The 20,475-nt window shown below is 54.6% G+C and overlaps 1 protein-coding gene across 3 annotated transcripts; it reads right to left on the bottom strand.

Annotated features, from left to right (window-relative positions):
* Positions 1-1,646: 1,646 nt before the first annotated feature.
* On the bottom strand, positions 1,647-19,767 carry LOC108509137 (uncharacterized protein C16orf45-like). 3 transcript variants are annotated; one of them, XM_017838412.1, is made up of 7 exons: positions 19,637-19,767; positions 12,496-12,616; positions 8,663-8,736; positions 5,060-5,174; positions 4,866-4,939; positions 4,086-4,239; positions 1,647-3,062 (listed from the first exon to the last, which is right to left on the bottom strand). In XM_017838412.1, the coding sequence occupies exons 2-6, from the start codon at positions 12,597-12,599 to the stop codon at positions 4,121-4,123; spliced, it is 486 nt and encodes a 161-aa protein (XP_017693901.1). In that variant the 5' UTR covers positions 12,600-12,616; positions 19,637-19,767; the 3' UTR covers positions 1,647-3,062; positions 4,086-4,120. The 3 variants fall into 3 exon arrangements, with proteins under 3 accessions (XP_017693901.1, XP_017693900.1, XP_017693899.1); XM_017838411.1 differs by lacking the exon at positions 19,637-19,767 and adding an exon at positions 18,924-19,131 and having other exon boundaries at positions 4,899-4,939; XM_017838410.1 differs by lacking the exon at positions 19,637-19,767 and adding an exon at positions 18,924-19,119.
* Between the last annotated feature and the right edge of the window lie 708 nt (positions 19,768-20,475).

The raw sequence follows: 20,475 nt of genomic DNA on the forward strand, positions 1-20,475 counted from the left end.
ACAAAGATATTTAAAGAGTTCAGGGCCCTGAGCAGGAAGAGGTATTAACCCAGGGAGGCAGTTTCTTGCCTTTCCAAAGATTTTTCAGCCTGGCCCAAAAGTGAAATGTTAAGAGCCAGAAATGGCAGGGTTGGGTACAGGAGCTGCTCTGTCCTCCTGCAACACCAGGGAAGTCCAAAGTCCAGCCTGACTTTTTAGGATCTGGTTTCTGTTCCACCCTGCTGTGACACAGCCCGAGCCATCTCTCTGAAAAAGGTCCCAGGTGGGGAAATACCTATGAACCAAGCTTCCAACAGACATTTATTGGTTTGGGTTGAAATCAATGCACATGAAACAGCATCGCTCCCGTGTGCTGGGCACCTTTGCCATCACTTATAACAGAGGCCAGCACGCCCAGGCCAGCAGCCTGTCCCCTTCTCCATGAGCAGCCACTCAAACACAGCCCATAAACAAAGAGCAGAACAGGCCAGGACCTTTCCCACCTTCCCTGCCTGCCCAGCACTGCTCCACAGCCAGAGTCTGGGTCTGGGGGCCTTGTGGGGTGCAGGTAAGGATGAAGTAGAGGGGCAAGTTCTGAATCAAGGGCTCTTCCTTGCCACGGGCTCCCTCTCAGCCCAACCAAACACACTGGCTGAGTTACTCATCCAGCCCAGTAAGACCCTGGGAAGGCAAGGACAGTGAGAGGAGCCTTCTGGGTCTTGAGCCTTTGGTCTGTGTGGATCAAAGCAAACTCACATATCGTGACTGCAGAGTGACCAAGCAAAGCACCCACCGGACAGTTTCTGGAAGGGCAGGGAGGGAGTGGCCCAACCTGTCCCATCAGCTCCTGGATTGGATGCTACAGATGATGGACAGCTCTGACAACAGCCCCAAGGGTGAACTGCACCTCACTCAGGGTGGGCAGAGCAGAGGGGAGCTCTCTGTGACTTAATTTGCTCCTGTGATCTACAGGTGCTCCCACCAGTCCACACTGAAGCCTCCCCCAAGCAAGGGGAGCACCAGAAAGTGGCAGGTGATGGTTGTAGGGGGCTGTAGGGCATTACCAATAAGCAGTACAAAGTAGGCAAGCTCCAAACAGAGAGAATTGAGGTAAACTCAGAGGTGACATGAACCAAAGCAGGGTCAAGTTTGCTGGATTCACGTTTGCAGGTGTCATGTTGGCCCACTTGGGCCTTGCACCCTGGTCTGTGAGTGGGCAGAGGGACTGGTTTAGTTTGTGGACTTATCTGGCTGCTGGTAGGATCCATGTCTTGGGATGGAGGAGGTTGCTCAGGAAGGATAAGGGAGTGGAAACCCCCTTGCAAAGGTTAGAGAACAGATTTCACACACTGGGTTCTCTGGCAGTGCTGATATATGAGGGAAGACTGAGAGAACTGGGTTGTTCAGCCAGGAAAAGAGAAGGTTTCAGGGTGACCTAATTGTGGCCTTCCAGGACCTGAAAGAGCTAAAAGAAAGATGGAGAGACACTATTTATAAAAGCATGGAGTGACAGGACAAGGGGCAATGGGTTCAAACTGACAGAGAATAGGGTTGGATTAGATATTAGGAAGAAATTCTTGGCTGTGAGGGTGGGGAGGCCCTGGCACAGGTTGCCCAGAGAAGCTGCCCCATCCCTAGAAGTGTCCAAGACCAGGTTGGATGGGGCTTGGAGCAACCTGGGCTGGTGGAAGGTGTCCCTGCTCATGGCAGGGGGTGGAAAGAGATGATCTTTAAGGTCCCTTCCAACCCAAACCAGTCTGTGACTCAATGAGGAACTTGGACCCACTTATGGCACTGCACTAGGAAGGATCCCACCTGCATTGTGCTTTGTAAGGGTGAATGTGCTGTCAGGTGCTATTGGAAAAGCCACAGGGGTTGTGACCAACTCCCTGGCATGGTGACCAGTGACCCAGGCAGGAACACCATCTCATGACCCTGCAGCAAAGTGCAGCAGGGCTGAGCTGGGGGAGTCAGCATTTTGGCTGGAGGACAAGGCAGAAAGAGCTCCTGGGCAGCCTCCCAAAGGGGAGGCCACCCCAGGCCACCCAGTGAAGCCACAGCAGCTACAGGGCAGAGGGGCAGGGTGGGAGGGGTGAGAGGCCTTCACACCCAGGGAGAAGGAAAGCTCCTGTCCTGCTGCCATGGGCACCAGCAGCTCTGGCTGTGCCACCTCAGCACAGATGGATGCTCAGAAGGGACAAGGGGCTGAGCACTGGGTGACATCAGGGTGCCCTGAGTCTTTTGCACAGGACTGTGTCCAGCTCTGGTGCCAAGCCCAGAGGCGCTGGCTGGGGCACTGGAGGGCAGGACTGAACACCCTCCTGGCACTGAGAGCATCTCACCTGCTGTCTCCACCTTCCCCTGCCATGCCTCCAGTCTCCTGCTGGGTTTTCCTTTCCTTCTGCATGTTGCCCTGTTCTGAATTTTGCTCCTGTTGTTCTCAGCTCCCCTTTTTTCTTGGACCTGAGCACTGAATCCAGCCATGGTGAGGTGGGGAAAGCAACTCATCTGCCCGTAGTTGCACACGCCCGGTCTGTGCTCTGGTAGTAACTCCACAGGGAGCATCCCTGCACTCAGCAGGCTCCAGGAACTGCCCTGCACCTTTGCTTGGTTCTACCCAAAGCCACAGAGAACCTTGCAACAAAACCAAGGCAAACACAATGAAACCCAAACCAGAGACATTCCCCACCAAGAGTCCCTGGGAATCGTCCCACAGACACTCAAAGGTTGTACAAAGCTAAGGATGAGACAATCATCTGTGGGCACAGCATGTCTTGGATGGTGGAGCACAGTGTTCTCCAAACATGTGCTTTTTTTAACCCTGTGTCCAGGGGAAGGACTGCACCGGTCCCTTGGTCGTGGCCTCTGCTGCCGCCGCTGCACACGCCTTCCAAGCTGAGCTCGGGTGGGATGTGGTGTTTGTTGATGCCATGGAGGATGTGGTACCACTGATGTGGTCACTCAAACTTGCACCAGCCTGCTTGGGAAGCCCCTCTGGTGGTGGTGCTGCCGTGGGAAGCATGGACAATGACGGGAGGTTGAACCTCTCGGAGGAGAGCAGGTTGTGGAATCTGGCTGGAGACCTGGGGAGGAAAGGCAAGAGATGGGAAACCATGAGTTGCAACCATGGGATTCCCTTGGTGCCTCCCTTCTGCAATGGCCAGAGAGCCAATCCTGCCTTATAGAGCACCCAATGCCAGCGAGAGGAACTGTTGGCTCTCAGGCCACTGGCCACAGTGGAAGTCTCCAGTGATATTCAAGATGAGATGTATCCTCCCACAGAGGCTACAACCCACTGGACCTCCATTACCATCATCTTCCTCTCACACAGTCCCACGTGGGGTCAGTCAGGTACTAGTGCTCAGCTCTGGCCCTGCTCACGCCCTCTGGGTGCAGCCCAGGTGTGGAGGAAGGTGGGAGCTCAGTGGGTGGATGGTTTCACCTCCTTGCCAGCTGCCCCATGCTGAGCTGTAAGGTCTGCACTCAGATTTGTGGTGCTGGAGCACAGGATTTCACTTCTGCTGGAGTAAAGCACATCCTTACAGACATAACTTCATCTCAGCAGTGACTTGGTCCCCTGTGTCCTCAGCGCACACTGGCCGGAGTGAGCTCAGCTCACCAGTCACCTGAGCTCCCCACCAAGCTGTTCAGGCCTTGCTTGACTTGTCTGCACCCCACAAACACCAATTTTGGCAGCACGTGCTGTGGAGCAGAGTCACACACAGGCATCAGAGCAGGGAGAAAGCTCAAGCCGGGCAGAGCTGGGGATCCAACCTGGCCACTTCAGCCTCCTCCTGGGATGAGCTGGGAAGTCCATGCCAGGCTGCACTGGTAAGGAGCACCTCTCTATGAGTCTGCCACTCCCTGAGACTTCTACAAAGTGACCACTTTTAGAATGAGTTATGTCCTGAACCTCTGGCAAATGCACAGGGGCTGCCTGGTTGCCCCTCGCCAGCCAGAGGACAGTCCTGTGTCACGGGCACGGCCTGGCCTTGGGTGATCCCTGTTTCCAAAACACTGGCACATCTCTGTGCAGCTGAGCCAGGAAGGCCCAGCACAAGGAAGCCCCTCTTGCCCAGCCCAGCTTCCAGGATGTGCACACTCACCATGGTCATGTCCTGTGCCCAGGAGCTGGGACTGGCTACATGATGGAGCAGGTGAAGCCACAGCACTCCTTGAGCAGGGTGAGGCCTGTCTTGGTCATGTACGGTGCCGAGGTTTGCTGTCCCCTGGAAGTCATCTTCTTCTCTTTGACAGGAGCTGTGGAAAGAGGAATTGGGCTCTGCCTGGTGACCAGGGCACAGGCCCATGGCTGATTCTTAGAGCTCCTCTCAAGGCTCAGTTGCTGACCCTCCTCAGACCCAGCTGGGCACGAGCTCCTGCACCCAGGAGGCACATTGCCATGTGTGCTTCCTGCGTGTCCACAGGGGTCCTGGGCTGGAAATGCCTCCCACTGCACTGGGAAGGTGATGGAGGCACGGGGAAAAGGGCGACCTGCCATCAGAGGCTGTGGTGTCCATCCAGGATGTGACCTTAGGTAGTGGTGAGATGGGATGTAAAGAGCTGGTTGGAAAGGGTCGGATGAAGCCCATCAGCTATGAAAGGACACCTACCCACCCCCATTCTCATAGGACATGGTGGCTGGGAAATGCCAGGAGGGAAATGGAAGCACAACATCTGTACCAATTTGGGACATTTCCACGATGTGATCTCAAGCACCAGCATCCCTCAGTTGCCATTTCCCCACACCCTCCTACAGCAACAGATGGTCTCCAGGTAAGCCAGCCCCAGGCTGAGCAATGAAATCTTGGAGACAGGGTGCTTAGGAGAGGGGAGAAACTGCCAGGGAGGTTCAATTCAAGGAATGAAACTCATCAACCACCTACTTGCTTTCTGGAGGTAGCTTTTGGAGAGCTTACTTTGCAGGAACTCTGCCATTTCCTTGTCTTCTTCCCTTTCCCTGTGACAAAGAACTTGGTTACCATTCAGGAAAGGAACAGGAGCATCTGGGAAGGCAGGATGCAGATCAGAGGACAGACTGCACTGTCCTCAGTGCAAGGAATAAGTTGCACTGAGCTACCTGAGCCTCTCAAATTCCACGTCATCCACCAAGAAATCCCGTGTTTCCACCAGCTTGTGTATCTGCTGGACCAGCTCCTCTTCCCTCTGCTTCTCCTCGTTGGACTTCTCATTCTCTGCAGCACAGAGAACACATTTAACACACCAACAGGGCCCATCCCACCCTTGTCAACCCAGGAGCAGATATGACAGTGGGGGTAAAAGCCAAGGCAAAAGAAGCAGCTGGATCCAGGCACAGGCTGCTAAATAAGCAACAACCTCATCCCAAGCCATCCTGGCTGGAAGGAGACACGTCTGCTGTCATCAAACTTCAAAGTTTTAGCTTCTCCCCAAAACTTTCACAGGGCTGAGCACTGTAAGATGCATCTCTGAGCTCTGCAGAGCAGAGACAGGGCCCCTCGGGACGTGTTTAACACCCATTTCCCAAGCCAGCACATCCAACCAGCCCCAGCTTGGCCCTGAGCGGGGTACAGGTCCAGAGATCTCAGAGTCAGGTCCTCCATGTGGCTGAGAAACCTGCTGGGGATTCAGGTGTGCAGGGGATGATCAGCACTGGGCAGATGCCCCAGGAACACCTCACACCTCCATTTATGTCACACACAGAGACATGAAAAACAATCCACCGGTTTTGTGGCCTTACTCCCTTGCTGAACATGCTCCTGGTGATCTCATCCTCTACATCTGACCTTCCAAAACACTGTCAGTGCCGTTCCCACCCCAGCAACAATGATGGCCCCAAGTTTCTGCCAGGCTATTTTGAATCCATCGGCTTTGGTCGTCACTTGAATCCTCCCAAGAGACTCACCTTGGGCAGGACCCACTCGTGCCACAGATCTTTGGGCAGAGAGTTAGTGAAGGCCTGGAAAACTCTCACATCACTATGAAGTCCTGCCCTATATGAATTTACAGAATCACAGAATAGTTAGGGTTGGAAGGGACCTCTTGGAGATCATCTAGTCCAACCCCTTATTTAGTTTGTAGCTGCATTTTAAAAGCCCAGCACGATGTTTCTGACTCATCAGAAGCTGCAATTGCTGTAAGCATCCCCAGTGAACAGAACCACACCTGACATGGACCTGGCCTTACATTTTCACTTGCTGTAGGAGAGACGGATTGAATGAACAGGTTTAGCTCCCTATTGGTACACAGTGGTCAGTGGGATACGTGAGGATTGGAGTCATAGGGATAAGGAGTGGGAAATATCAATGGAGAGATCCCCAGCTGGGAACTCTGACTGTTTGTGCTGCAGCTATTTAATACCAAGCCTGAATTCAGCAGCCCAGCCCAGAATGGATCAATCTCCAGCCTTCCTTCAGCTAAATAAAAATACAGAGAAATTCACAGTATGGAGCGAGCCCTGTTGGCTGGGTCTCAGCAGTGACCTAAAGAGAGCATTGATTAGTGGTTTGAAGTCTGCTGTGGATCAGTGGAGGTGCTGCTGCAGGGCTCTGGGAAGGAGGAACCACTCAGAAACATCCCCAGCAAACAAAGGGTTTTCCTGTCACTGTGCTTTCGTGCACAGAATGCACAGAATGAGCTTCCCGGCAGAGAAAGCTTCTCTGGGCTGGGGGCTGGGCCACCCCTGCTGGTCTTCCACCAGGAAGAGTTAATGCACAGTCACCTGGCCCTGGGCACTGTCTCTGTGCAGCTCCCACCTGCCTGGTGGGAACAGGAACACTTCCAAGTGGATGCCACACAAATGGGAAACATCAGGCTGTGCACAGCACCTGGAGTTAATCAACAACCTGCAATCCCGAGGTGGGGCATGTCAGAGTTAACCTCCCACTGCACAAACACTGCACCCTTCTTCCAGACTTGTGATGTCAGAGCCCACCACGACCACTCTGAATTACTGAAGGCACCTTGGCCTGGCGAGATTTCAGGTCTGAATTCAACAGCCCAGCCCAGAATGGATCAATCTCCAGCCTTCCTTCAGCTAAATAAAAATACAGAGAAATTCACAGTATGGAGTGAGCCCTGTTGGCCTGGTGAGATTTCAAGCCCCAGGTCTGGCTGGGCTCTGAGTAAGCTCTGACGTGGTCAAATCTTTATCGGAAGCGAGGACTGCTGTGACGCTCTCTCCAGAGCAGTGATGTGCAGGATTTTTCCAGCACCGTCTGATCTGAGTCAAGCAAGAAAGAAGACAAAAAGAGCATCCCTGATGCGAGCAGAATTTCTGCTTTCAGCTGAATCTGGGAGTGCTAAAAAGACATGAAATGAAAGACCGAAGCAGATGAGGGAAAGCCAGACACATTTCTCCAGCGTCAGAAAAGGCCAGTTTATCTCTGGTCCTGAGCCATGGTTTAGGTAAAGTCTTAGTTTAGGTGTTTGAATTAAAAGCCTACATAAGATTTGGGTCTGTTTTGCAAGCAGGTCCCATTTTTATGGCAGGATGCTCCCTTTCCTGTCTGAACTCCCTCTGGGTACAGGCAGGTTGTATTAAACTAATCAGGACCTGCATATTAAGCAGCATTTGGGCTCCAACTACGTGCTGAAGATTCACAAGCACACACAGCACAGCCCCACTGTGGCTTCAGACAGGGTCAGGATTTGCTGCCACTCTTGGCTTTGTGGTGACCTCGGGTACAGAACTGATGAGCTGAGGTGGTGCCTGGGGAAACAGGTCCAAATCCTCATGCTTGGGTGGGTACAAATAAGCAGGGATATGTCTCCCATCTGCCTCTGAAAGCAGTCCTTGCTGAGGGCTGAGTGAGTGTGTCCCAGGAGTAGGCAGAGCCTTATGAGCAGGGATGGACACGGCCTGTGGGGAAGCCTTTCCTGCTCAGTCTCATTCCGACCTGGAGCTGTGTGGTGAGTGCTTTGATTTGAATACTGAGAGAGATCCTTTACAGAAACGAGGTTTGGCCTCTCCTGGGCTGTGAAGGGACAAGGGTGGCTGTAGCTGTGACAGGACATGGAGGGTCACTGGTCATGGTAAGGGAGGTGACAAAGCAGCACTTCCTCCCAGCTGAAGTTTTCACACATATTGCCCTGGCCTGTTTGCCTCTTTTCAACATCCTGAGTGGTGAATCCACCTAAATCAGGGACATCACCAAGTCCCTTTGGCATGGCATCCCCCTAGCACCCATCCCACCCTGGCTGCAAGCAGGAACCCTTCCCTGGCAGCTGCTGCCCTCTGCCCAACACAGACACACATTCTGACATGGCCACAGCAAGAATTCATTCCTTTTCACACACTTAAGGCCTTTGAAGGCATCTCTCCTTCTTTTAACTCCAAAGGGGTCCCTCCATGGTGTGATCAGACAATGTCTCCTGCTTGTCCTCTTGACTCATTTGGGATCCTCCCTGGTGCACTGTGTTGGGATTCACTCCCTCAGCTCCCCTTCTCCTCTACCAGACCTCAAATGACTTATTTCTCTGCTTTTCAGTTTTCTCTGCCCTTTATCCCAAGCCTGGACAAGAACTCCCTGGAAGTACTCCCACGGAGAATCTCAGGAGGCACTCAGGGAGCCCCATTTGTGGATGCAGCAGCGACTCTGGGAGCATCCTGGGGTGGGAGCTCCCAAAGAGCTTCTTGTATTTCCTGGAACCTTTCTGCTGACTGCAGCAGGGTGCAGTTCTCTGAAGCTCCACAAAACCTTACCTGGCAGGGCTATGAGTTTTTGAAGCTCCTTTTTCAGCCGGCTGATTTCTTTACAAAGCTGAATGTCATCCATCCTGCAGGGACACAAATGAAACCACTCAGGGGAGAAGACTGGGAAAGGAAAGGTTCAAAACCCCCAGAGTAACACCCAACTAATGCTGGAAGGCAATGCATTCAGTGCCCGTGGTGGGGAGCATGGATTTACCAGCCTTCCCAGAGGAAATGGGAGCCCACTTCACCCCAGAGCCACATGGGTTGGGTTGCTGGTTGTTGGCAAAGCAAAAGTTTCACTGCCCTAACGACAGTGAAGCCTTATTAAAACCTGGCACACCCACCAGGCAATAGCAGCTGTGTCTCTCCTTCTTCCAAAAAAATAATGCCCAAAAGGTAGAATCCAATAAAAAAATGGATGCCATATAAGAGGATCTGACCTTTTCATCCTGCCTTCCTGCAGAATTAAAAGAAGTTAGAAATATAACAGAGGGGGGAAACGTGCAAACTTTGCAGGTGTCTGCTGAGAAACAAGGTCATTTCAACAGGAGAAAAGGAGCCTGCTGAAGCCAAAGGCAATGGAAACATCTCTGGCTCAAACCCCACGACAGCAGCAAGGTGCTGATCAGGGTGGGCCCAACTCAAACATCAGCTGCTGGATCCAAGGGGGGACACGTGGCCCTGTCTGAGCTGAGGCAGTTTGGACGTCTCAGGAGCACCACAGACACTCAGCCCCTTCCATGGGAACCAGCTCAAGTGCTGCTTGTGGCTTACTGGGGCTGGCAGAGGAACAAACTGATTTATTTTCAAAACTCTCATGCCTGTGCCCTTGGTAAAGCCAAGCTTCTCTGGGAAACCTGTACCAGGGCCTCACAGCCCTCACAGGGAAAAATTTCTTCCTAACATCCCATCTAACCCTGCCCTCTGACAGTTTGAAGCTGTTCCCCTTTGTCCTGTCACTCCAGGCCCTTGTAAACAGTCTCTCTCCATCTTTCCTGTCACTCCTTCAGGTCCTGGAAGGCCACAATTGGTCACCCCAAAGCTTCTCTTCTCCAGGCTGAACAATCCCAGCTCTCCCAGCCTTTCCTCCCAGCAGAGCTGCCCCATCCCTCTGATCCTCTTGGTGCCTCCTCTGGACTCCCTCCAGCAGCTCCATGTCCTCCCTGTGCTGTTCCCCAGAGCAGGATCTGTGTCTGCAGATAATCCATGGCTGATGAGCTGGTGCCCCCCTGCCCAGCTGTGCCGCCGGTCCCTTTGGAAGTGGGAGTTCCTAAAAGCCTCGTCTGCATCTCCAACAATCCTGCTGGTCCTTCCACTGAGTCACACTGTCCACCCTTCTGGGATGAGTCATGTTTACCGGAGCTGCCTGAAGATGCAGCTGTGTCAGCTGAGCTGAGGACACCAGAAATGGAAGGGAAAATAAACAATCTCACAAAGAGGAACCCTGTGAGATGCTGCTGTGGGAGGGGATCAGCTCAGGTGAAGGAGAGGGCTCCCTCTTGGCTCTGTCACACTTTTGCTCCAGCTGACAGAGTTTTCCCTGGTCTGCATTCCCCACTGAACGGGTCCAGCAGTGCCAGTGCTCGGGAGCTGCACATGGAGAGCAGGGAGGGCTCTTTGTCCTCTTCTCGGGTCCTGTGGTGGCTGAGCCCTGAACTTGGACAAAGAGCACCAGCTCTGCATGGGACACAGGGATAACAGGCTGATTGCTGGTGATAGGCTTACTGAAATGAAAAATTAAAATGAAATTAAACGGTCAAATGAGAGCTGAAATATTATTATGTTTAAATCAGAAATTAATTCTGGGAAAACCGATAGTGAGAATAATAAATGGGCAATAATAAAAACTCTCATTTCAGTAAAACTTGGGAGGGATTGCAGGGAGAAGCACCCAGAAAGCTGCTGCTAGAGCTGGGATTGCTTCTACCAATAGTTTTCACACCTATTGCAGCACCAGCCAGAGCCAGGGTACCCCTGCCCGGTCCCAGGGAGCAGGTCAGGGCACTGAGGAGGGTGGGTGCAGAGCTGAATCTCCCACAGGCATTTCAGACCTTTCCTCTTGCCCTATAAAAGGAGAAATTTTGGGAGCTTCTTTGTTTTCCAGAGCACAGACACCTCAGAAGTGCTGGAACATTTTAGTTTGACATTTCCAACAAGGAGAAAACACTGATTGCTATCGACTGACCAGTTTGGCAGCACACCCTGGGAAATGTCCACCTCCCCAGGGCCGACAGTCCAACCACCCTGAACATCACACTTTTTCCCCACTGGGGAAGAAAAGAAGCCCTTGCAGCCCCAGTTCCCCATCCTTTTAAACCCTGTCTGGCAGAACACAGAGGTCTGGGATCTCCCTTCTCCAGCCCTCAGCCTTCCCTGCCCCACAGATCCACAATCCTCCTCACAGAGCTGATGCTCGAGTTCTCACAGCACTCCCAAAACACCCAGACACACAATCCCAGCACTTCCAAACTCCCAAGGGATCATTTTTGCAGCCATGCCCACCCCAGCATGTGGTTTCTGCAGGTGATCTCCCTCTGTTTTCCAAGTGCAAGGCAAAGAACAAAACAAACAGAGGGACAAGAAAGAACAAGATCTGTGAGCTTTGACAGCACCAGAGAGAATCAGGCACCAGTTGCCATGGGAGGCATTGAAAAACTACACTCTTTATGAATTCCAAAAATCCTTTTCAACGTGTTCAGGGGGAACTGTGCCTCAAAGAGGCCACTGTTACAAATCAGCCACAGTCCAGCTCACAGCTTCCCCACACACTGGATTTACACAGGGATTTCCAGGCTTTGGTGATCCCTGCAGTGCAGGTACCACTGAGGAACCAGACACATCATAAAAACCCCAACACATCAAGTGCTACAGCCCAGGAAATATGATCTTTGCCATTACCAGTACAAAAATTCCAGGTTTCTATTGGCCTGGCAGCATGGGATCTGAAGACTGGGCTGGCTACAGCAATTCAGTGGTATTAAAAAGCTTAATCAACGCAAACTTGATAGTTTTGATGAGTCCTTTTCCTTTCAAAATCCCCTGGTATACCCAGGAAAAATGTTCTTTAACCCTCCTGTACCTTTATGTTGCAGCTGGTTTAGTGCTGCTGCAACACAGTGGCTATTTGATTGCCTTAAATCTGAAAGGCCTAGAGATTTTTTTTACCCACAAACTGCTTTGATTATTGAAGTGAACCATGGAGAAAATCCTTCCCTCCTCACTGGGCTGCAAAGGCTGTGCTGAGAGTGGAGATGCAGGATGCAGGGTGGCACCAGGCACTGATGCTGGTCCAACCCTGGTGTGTCCCAGTGATCCCAGGGGCCAGGGGATGGAGGAGGAAAGGGGAAGTTGGGAGGATGTGCAATCCTTCAGTGTGGAAGGATAAACTGTGTTCATGTGGCTGTTCTGCAGCTGCAGATCTTCATGCTGGGGCAAAGCCACATCTCCAGAGAGCAGCAACAAACCACCAGCCTCAGGTCCCTTCCCAATCCCAGCCCAAGAGCCTCACACTGAGGATGAGTATGGACCCACTGGGAACATGGGGTGCTGGTGGTTGACCATGGAAACATTTGTGTAGCTAAATCCATGGGATAAACTCTGTTTGCACAGAATTAGGCTGGCTCAGACCTTCACAGCATCAGTGGCAGCTTTATAACCCATTAAAGCCCCTCCTGAGGGTGAGGCCAGAGCAGTGGGAGAGGCTGTGCTTCCCGGTGGAAAACAAGGTGGAAAGCAGCCTGAGCTCTGCCCGCCCCTGGGGATGATCTGCTTGACTGGGCAGGAGAAGATGCTGGGATTCCCCTGGGAATGGGGCACAGTGCCAGGGCAGGGCAGGTACTCACATGTACCGCAGCTCCGACTCCCTCCTCACCAGGATCTCCCTGATCCTCTCGATTTTGAAGAGCTCTCCTTCGATGTCATCGATGGTGGTGGTGGAGTCGGCCATGGAAATGATCTCATCCTCTGCCAATGGAACAGGAGCCGTGTCAGTCAGCAGGAGATGCCAGGTGGGTGCTGAGGCCAACAGGGACCACGGGGGCTTGGAGCCCCCAAAACCAGCATCACCTCACCTGCTTCATGCTGGTCTTGCACACCCTGCTCACACCAGTGCTGTGCCTGGCTCTGTGCTGCTGAGAGAGCCCCACATTTCCAGAGTTTCCCCCTCTCTGGACAGCAGGAGGCCAAGGGAGCTAAAAACTGCTGGAGGGAAGGGCAGGAATGCCTCTTTTCCCAGAACCATGTGAGCTTCAGCCACCTCAGCACAGAGCCACGAGCCTGTGTGTGCACCCTTCTCCAGCGCGTGCCAGGAACAAATTCTGGACTCACACAGCACAGAGCTAAGGAATCATGGACATGAAAGTCCTTCAGCTGCTCCCCTTCCATCACAGGCTGGTTGAAGTCCCCCCATGCTCCCCAGTTCACCAGGGGAAGAGCCCTCATGGCACCCAGCAGGCCAGTTCAGCTTCCTCGACCTCTGGAGTGCTGAGCCATCACCTCTGTAACCCACTTGGGGAAACTGAGGCAGGGAAAGGGGATGTCCCTTCCTGAGGGCAAGAGGCAAGAATTCACAGCAAAATGCAGACAAGAAGGGGCTGTAACTTGTGTTTTAGAAGGATGGACAGGATGAAAGCCCAGCAACCCCCATCCATGGCCCTGACCACCAGCTCTGCCTCTCCCTGCCAATGACTTACACCCAGATGTTCCACTGTTTGCACAAGGTTGTTCCCCAGGCTTACACGTGGATGCTGTGTGGATTCACACAGTGCCTGTGGATCCCACAGTGACTCCCAGACCATTTCATGGGAATGTCTCCCAGGCCAGCTGCCACCTCCCAGCCTGGTCTGGCTCTCAGAGACACAACACTGAGCTTGTTATCAGTGACAGGCAGCAGCACATTCATCACACACAGGTTAATCTGGCTCTCCTGGGATGTGCTACAGCAAAGCCAGGCTGTGAGAAAACATCCAAAATAACACATGAATCTTTCTTTCAATCTTCACAGGGTCTTCCTGCAGCCCTGGGACTTTCCCCATGCAGGGAAAGGGGAAAGCACAGCCATGAAGCACCAGCTCTGGGAACAGGATTTTCCAGGCAGGTGATGTTTGGGAACTGGAGTTGTCACAGTGTGTGGTCTGGGCATTCCAAACAGGACCCAGGCCAGTGCTTAAGGGTTATAGGGTAGCCAGGGACCAGCATTAAGGCACAAGACCAAACACTTCAGTCACTGGTCCTCTACCCATCACGTAAAACTACTCGGGAAATCACTCCCAAAGCAAGGCATATTTCCAAGGCTGCCAGCAGGGAAGGCTTACTGGGAAAATATGACTGGTTTGGGTCAGTGTGACTGGTTTGTAGAACAATTTTCTCCTGTTTCTGGCTTAAAAACTCATGGGGATTTCTTGGAGATTATGTCCCTTTTCCCCTAGACACAAAGGTCATGTTCAGCTTATGCCAGTGTGGGAATCCTCCATCACTCCCTGTCCTAAACCATCAGGACGCTCTCAGGAGCCAGCACTTGCTCAGGACAGAAGGATGAGTCCCTGGGCTGAACAGAGTGTGGGATTGGATGCACTGCTCTCCATCAGCTCTCGCTCAAAGGCTCTGCTACAAATGAGCACAAACCCCCTCCCTTTGCCTTGTTTCCATGGGCCTGATGTGGGTTGCTAAGGGACCGGCCTGTGGTTGCTACAGGATCAGGATGCGGTTGCTAGGGGACCAGAGTGTGGTTGCCAGGGGACCAGGATGCAGAAGTCCCTCATCCCAAGCATCCTGATGCTCTGCCACCCCAGAGCTCCTCTCACCTGGGATATTTGGCTGCACCTGCCCCCAGCACTGCACCGGGGACAGGTGACAGATGCTGGCAGGTGACCCACGTGAAGGTGCAGATGGCACAGCTGCCACGTGCCTGTAGGCAGCCACTCCCTGGGCTTGTACTCCAGCCCAGCTCTAGACCTGTCATGGAAAAGCTGCATTTCTCTGTGTCACTTCTGTGACCAGGCTGAGATGACAAGGCTGCTGGTTGTACAGATGTGCCAGTAAACACAGGTATGAGCTCACTGCAGCCTCCACTAGCCAAGGACAAAGCCAACCAGCCCCAGGAGGACGGGGGTGGCTCTGGGGGAGAGGGGGCTGTCACTTCTGGCCTGCCTGGGTGGGTGGATAACCCAGAACGTCTTTGATCACTGCTGGCAGAATCATTGGGCTGAGATTATCAGCCAGCTGTTCCCCAGGGGGTGAGTGAGGGTTTGAAACAGCTGTCAGCATCTCTTCTTCTCCCTTCTCATCTCAGAATCTCATTAGCAGAACCATCCCAGACCTGGAGAGGTGAATCCTTGCCTGTGGACGTGAAGGGAGGAGGTGACCAGGCTGGGATGGGGGAGGTGGCAGTGCTGGGTGCAAAGGAGATGGCAGTGCTGGGTTGGAAGGAGGTGCTGGACAAGGAGGAGGTGGCAGTGCTGGAATAGGAGAAGGTGGCAGTGCTGGGATGGCAGGAGGTGGCAGTGCTGGGATGGCAGGAGGTGGCAATGCTTGGATGGCAGGAGGTGGCAGTGCTGGGTTGGCAGGAGGTGGCAGTGCTGGGTTGGCAGGAGGTGGCAAGGCTGGGATGGCAGGAGGTGGCAGTGCTGGGATGGCAGGAGGTGGCAGTGCTGGGATGGCAGGAGGTGGCAAGGCTGGGTTGGCAGGAGGTGGTAATGCTGGGTTGCTTTCCCCTGTCCGCAGCAGGAGCCTGGGATGTAATTCCAGTCCGTAGGCACTGCCCACAAGAGCAAAAAAGCTCCTCACTCTGCTCTGGGTGGTTTTCCCATCAGAGCCAGGGAACATGGTGTGGCTGGGACCACCCTGCTCTCACACACTTCCCCAAAGTCCCCTTTCTGTTGGACACTTCCCAGCAGCCTCCTGCTGCAGGCCCGGAGTGTCCTGTGCAATGGGGGCAGTGGGCAGGTTGGCACAGCAGAGCAGGGGCTGCAGGACTCGAGCTGGAACCTCTCAGCCCTCAGCTGTGCCTTCAGGTGCTGTGGTTGAATCATGGCACTCTGCATCCCTCAGGCATTCCAGGGAACTGCTCACCAAAGCAGTAAGTCTTGGATGAGAAGTCCTGGGACTACTGTCATGTGCCTGGAGCTGCTTAATCCAGGGCAGAAGCAAAGGGAGGGCAGTGCCAGGAGAACGTTCCTGCAAAATGAAGCCCACGAACCCAGGGAGGGAGCACCTGGACAAGGGGACACAGAGATACACCTCTACACCTCTGCATCCTAACCACCCACCAAAACCATCCATGACAAAACAGTAAATCCATACAGGTGACTGACAGGCAGCTGACAGGATGGGAAGATAAATCTGTTGGTGTGGATTCCTTCCATCTGCCCAGGACCACAGGTCATCATGCCAAGATCTGAATATCTGAGAGAGGACAGAGGATGGAGCACAGAACAGAGGGGGAGAGGCTGAGAGAGGAAGGCTGAGGGCTGTTCAGACACTGGAAAAGGGATCAGAGAGGTCGTGGAATTTCCATCTTTGGTCCAAGATAACTCCTGGACAAGGCTATGAGCAATGTGATCTACCAAGTCTGCTCTGAGCAACAGGTTGAACTCAGTATCTCCAGAGGTCTCCTCCAATCCAATTTCCTCTGATTCCATGTAATGAGATTGATGACAATTGATTTTTGATGGACACGATTGGAATATGCATGAATCTTCCCTGCTGGCTCAGGAGATGTTTTCTCCAGGCAGACAAGGGGTGATGGTGAGTTCCTGAACCTCAGCTCTGCAGGCTGGAAGGTCACAGCTGCTCTGACAAAGGGCCCTGTGTCCCCACAGACCTGTGCAAAGGCAGCAACACATCCAGCAGTTGCAAAGGTACAGACCCTGGGAGCTCCTGTGGGATTAAATTCCAGACAGCTGATGAAAAGATCTCACTGGAGATGGTTTTGCCAAACCTGGGAATGGGTTTCTTACACCAGGTTTCTTCTCCTGCCCAAGGCAGGATGTTTATTAAAGCTGTGATCAAGCTCACAGTCCGAGTCTCCCTTTGGGGATGGCCCCATGTGTGGCCCAGGGGTCCCTTTGGTCCCACAGCTGCACAGCCACACACAGAAATCAACCCCAGGCTGCCCGAGCTGAAAGACTCCCCAGCTGGCACTATTTCAACCTGGCAAACCAAGGAGGGGGAAAAAGCTTTGATTGAAACTCAGAGATGCTCTAATTAATCATCACACACGGCCGGGGGGGTGGCTCCATTAATGAGCAGTATAATAGCCAGAGACTTCCACTCCACATGGCTTTGGTGAAAACATTTAGACAGGCAGCAGCGAGCCTGAGATGAGTCACAGCAACAACCAGCGCAGGGTTGAGTTTCAAGCAATCTGCTTCATGATTAAAGTTGGACGATGGATTGACAGCCCCCTGTGGAGGGGTCAGAGCTCTTCACGGGGGCTCCATCCCCAGAACTCTGTAACTCAGCCCTGTGATTTCCTCTGCTCCTGAAAGCAGCACAGGCAGGGGGCATTCAGGCTCTCAAAATCAGCCCTTACTGCACAAACCTGACAATGGGAGTGATGATGACGCAGGGCCCAGCTCTGGGCAGCCTTGTCAGAGGGGGTGCTCTGCCCACCACCACCCTGCCTGCCAGGATGGACACGAGCCTCCAGGTCTGCCAATGTACAGCCCAGCACACCAGTCCTGAGGACAAGACCATGCTCAGATAGGAGAGGTCACAGCTGCTGGCAGCCTGCAAACCATGGCACTGCTTCCCTGCCAGCATTCCCTCTAGTAAACCAGGGAGAAATGTGCTGCCCTGGCCCACTGCAGCTGGGGGGGGCTTGTCTGGCTGTGTTTGTGCAGCCCCTGGCACAGCCAGCACCAGTGGGACCACGTTAGACATCTAAAGGACCAGAGTTCACAGGTGAGGTACCTTGTGAGGACTTATGGGGGTATCACTAAGGTGTAGCCCCTGTGCAACACCCCACTGCTGTAGGTACCTCCCCAGGGTCACCTCCCGAGCACAAGCAGGGCAAGAGGCTGTTTGTGTTCAGGGCTTCACAGGCTTGGCCTGATGTTTCCTGGCTGGGAGCAAACAGCAGGGCAGCATTCAAACAGCAGGCACTGACTGTTGCCATGTTCTCACCCATCACAAGGGTCCCTGGAAGCCGGGAGTTCACAGAACTGCACTGAACCAGCAAACACCGCAGCCACCACAGCCCTGCTCACAGGCACCCGAGGAGGGGGGTGCCCGGGCCACACCCAGCACCCTGAGTCCAGCACCACCAGTCCCAGGACCACCCCGATGGCACCCAGCTGCTGGGAGCAGAGGATCCAGGTGATGGAAGTGCTCCTATCCCCCAAGGATCTGTTTCCAAAAGACACTTCCCAGACTGTGAAGGTTTGGGGAGGATACTGTGCTGAAAGGCACAGAGAAGGACTAAAACTTCAAACAGACCACCGAGGAGCTGAGCAGCTTCACAGGCACCACACACACACCCCTGCCAAGCAGTACCGAGCAGAAATTTGCTCCATCCCTCCTCCCCTGCCTTTCCAGCTGCCTGTCCCTGGCCCTTTGGGTACAAGGGGCTAAGGAGTAGCAGAAAGGAATAGGGAAGGGGAGAGGTCGCAGAGACGTCATAGCAGAGGGATTGCAGGCGCATCTCCTCCTCACAGCCCAGCACTTCGACCCTTCCTCCCACCGCAAGGTCGGGGACTCTGCACAGGGCAATCCCCTTGGTTGGCATCCCCCCCTCTTCTCACCCCGTGTCGTACTGGAGGAACAGGTCAGAGAGGGGGGAAAGCGGTGAAGGACAGGGTGGGCACCCCAGTCTCCCTGTCACGGCGTTCCCAGCACAGCGGCTCCGTGTCCGCCCGGGCAGCAGCAGTGGGATGGCGGGGTGCGACCCTCCTTCTCCCCCCGGTGCGTGCCCTCCACCCAGCCCTCCACCCAGCCCCTTCTCTCCGTCCTTTCTCTCCCCTAGCCACCCCTTCCCTCCCTCCATTCCCGCTTCCGTCCATCTCTCCCATCCATCCATTCATCCATCCATCCATCCATTCATCCATCCATCCCTCCCTCTCTTCCGTTCATCCTTCTCCTCCCGCCCCGCTCCCGAGGTGCCGGGAGCGGTCTGGGGAGCACCTGCGGGGCTCCTTTTGGTGGGTGAAGCCGCCGGTTCCCCGCCAGCTCCCAGGGCTCGGGTGCCGGGAGAGTCCCGGAGCCGCCGGGGGATTTGCGGGGGGGAAGTTCGGCTCTGGCCGTGCCCTGCCCGTCCCGGTCCCGCCGCGCTCACCTGGCCCCGCGGGCGGCCACCGGGTGGACTCCATGGATCCGTACCGGGGAGGGGTCCGGCTCCCCTCCATCCGCAGCCCAGCCCGCTGTGCCTCCTTCGGGGCGGGGGCTCCGGCCGCTCCCCCCGCTCCGCTCCAGCCGCTCCCACCGCTCCGCTCCCGCTGATCCCACCGCTCCCCTTCGCCGGGGAGGGGGCTCCCCCCGATCCCACCGCTCCGCTCCCGCTGATCCCACCGCTCCCCTTCGCCGGGGAGGGGGCTCCAGCCGCTCCGCTCCCCCCGATCCCACCGCTCCGCTCCGCCGGGGCGGGGGCTCCGCTCTCTGCCGGCAGCCCCCGCGCCCCCGCCCGCTCCCCGCAGCCTCACCCGGGAGATCCCGCGGGGCTGGTCCCCACCCCAAACCCAGACCCACCCAAAAACCGCAGCATGAGCAGCACGGGCAGTACCAGCGGCCCCGCGGGTGGGGGCCCGGGGGGCGGCCGGGGGCACTCCCCTCGCCCCGGGCACTGAAGGTGATCGGGCTCTGCAGAGCAGTGTGGGACTCGGGGGTGCTGAGGATGAGGCACGGCACGGAACAGCCCCCCAAAGCTATGGCGAGACACTGAAGTAATTTTCCCTATGGAAAAGCCCAACAGCAAAGTGTTTGAAGAACGTTCCAAGGTACGTGTTGGTCTGGAATCCTAAGGCTGGCTGGGAGCACGCTGACAACACCCACCTCAGCGAGGGTCTTGGTGATCTTCTCCTCTCTCCAGCCGGGATCTCCTGTGGGACACAGCAGTGCCCAGTCCCGCTGTCCTGAAGGCTCATCCCTGCAAACTGGTGCAGAGAAGGTGGGGATGGGGAGTGGATTGTAAACCCTTCTGCTCGCAGGGTTTTGTGATCAGCAGAAGCCCTTCCTGTGCTGAGGATTCACACCCATGGACACAAACCTCACCACCACTTTCCCCAAAACACACAGCCCGCTGCTAGGACACGTTTCTCTGCTAGGATGTGCCTGTAGTTGACACTGATGTCCCCATGGTGCAGGAGCAGAGGTCTTGCATGGGTTGGTCAAGAGCATGGGTCCAAGGCAAGGGGGAGGCTGGGCTCAGAGACACCCCACCCTGGGGAGGGGGCACAGGGTCAGTTTGGGAAGTGCCACACAAAGTCACCGGGCTGGAGAGCAGCAGTGGCAGCAGCAGTGGAGAGGTGAGGGCCAGGGGAGCAGCTGTGGGGTTCTGTCCTCTCACTCTGTCCCCTGCTCAGCTGGCAGCCAAACTGCTGCAAGTCCATAGTTAATGCAATAAAATAAGCCATGGGTGAGCAAAACAGGCACAGCAACACAAGGGAGGGGTCTGGGGGAGCAGCCCCTGCACAGAACACCAGCAGCATCCTCACCTCCAGCTGCTCCCTCCCCACTGAAATGGGCTGCTGAGCTCACCCGTATGAAATGTCCCTATGGAATGGGCATAAATCTGAGCAAAATCTTGGAATTCCCATCTCCAAAAGCCAGACAGGAGCTCCTGACTTTTGATCCAGTTCAGTGGTTTAAACCAGAACATGTGCAAGGGAGAT

The sequence above is a fragment of the Lepidothrix coronata genome, unplaced genomic scaffold, assembly GCF_001604755.1.
Source record: "Lepidothrix coronata isolate B3197 unplaced genomic scaffold, Lepidothrix_coronata-1.0 Scaffold337, whole genome shotgun sequence".
NCBI lineage: Eukaryota > Metazoa > Chordata > Aves > Passeriformes > Pipridae > Lepidothrix > Lepidothrix coronata.

Bases quoted from the DNA above. Each gene is read 5' to 3' on its own strand.
- LOC108509137 (XM_017838410.1), bottom strand. From the start codon at position 18,993: ATGGAGGGGAGCCGGACCCCTCCCCGGTACGGATCCATGGAGTCCACC. The intron at 4,940-5,059 runs GTAGCTCAGTGC...TCTTTGTCACAG, and splicing joins GTGGAATTTGAGAGGCTCAG to GGAAAGGGAAGAAGACAAGG. The intron at 4,240-4,865 runs GTAGGTGGTTGA...CTCTTTCCACAG, and splicing joins AAGCTACCTCCAGAAAGCAA to CTCCTGTCAAAGAGAAGAAG.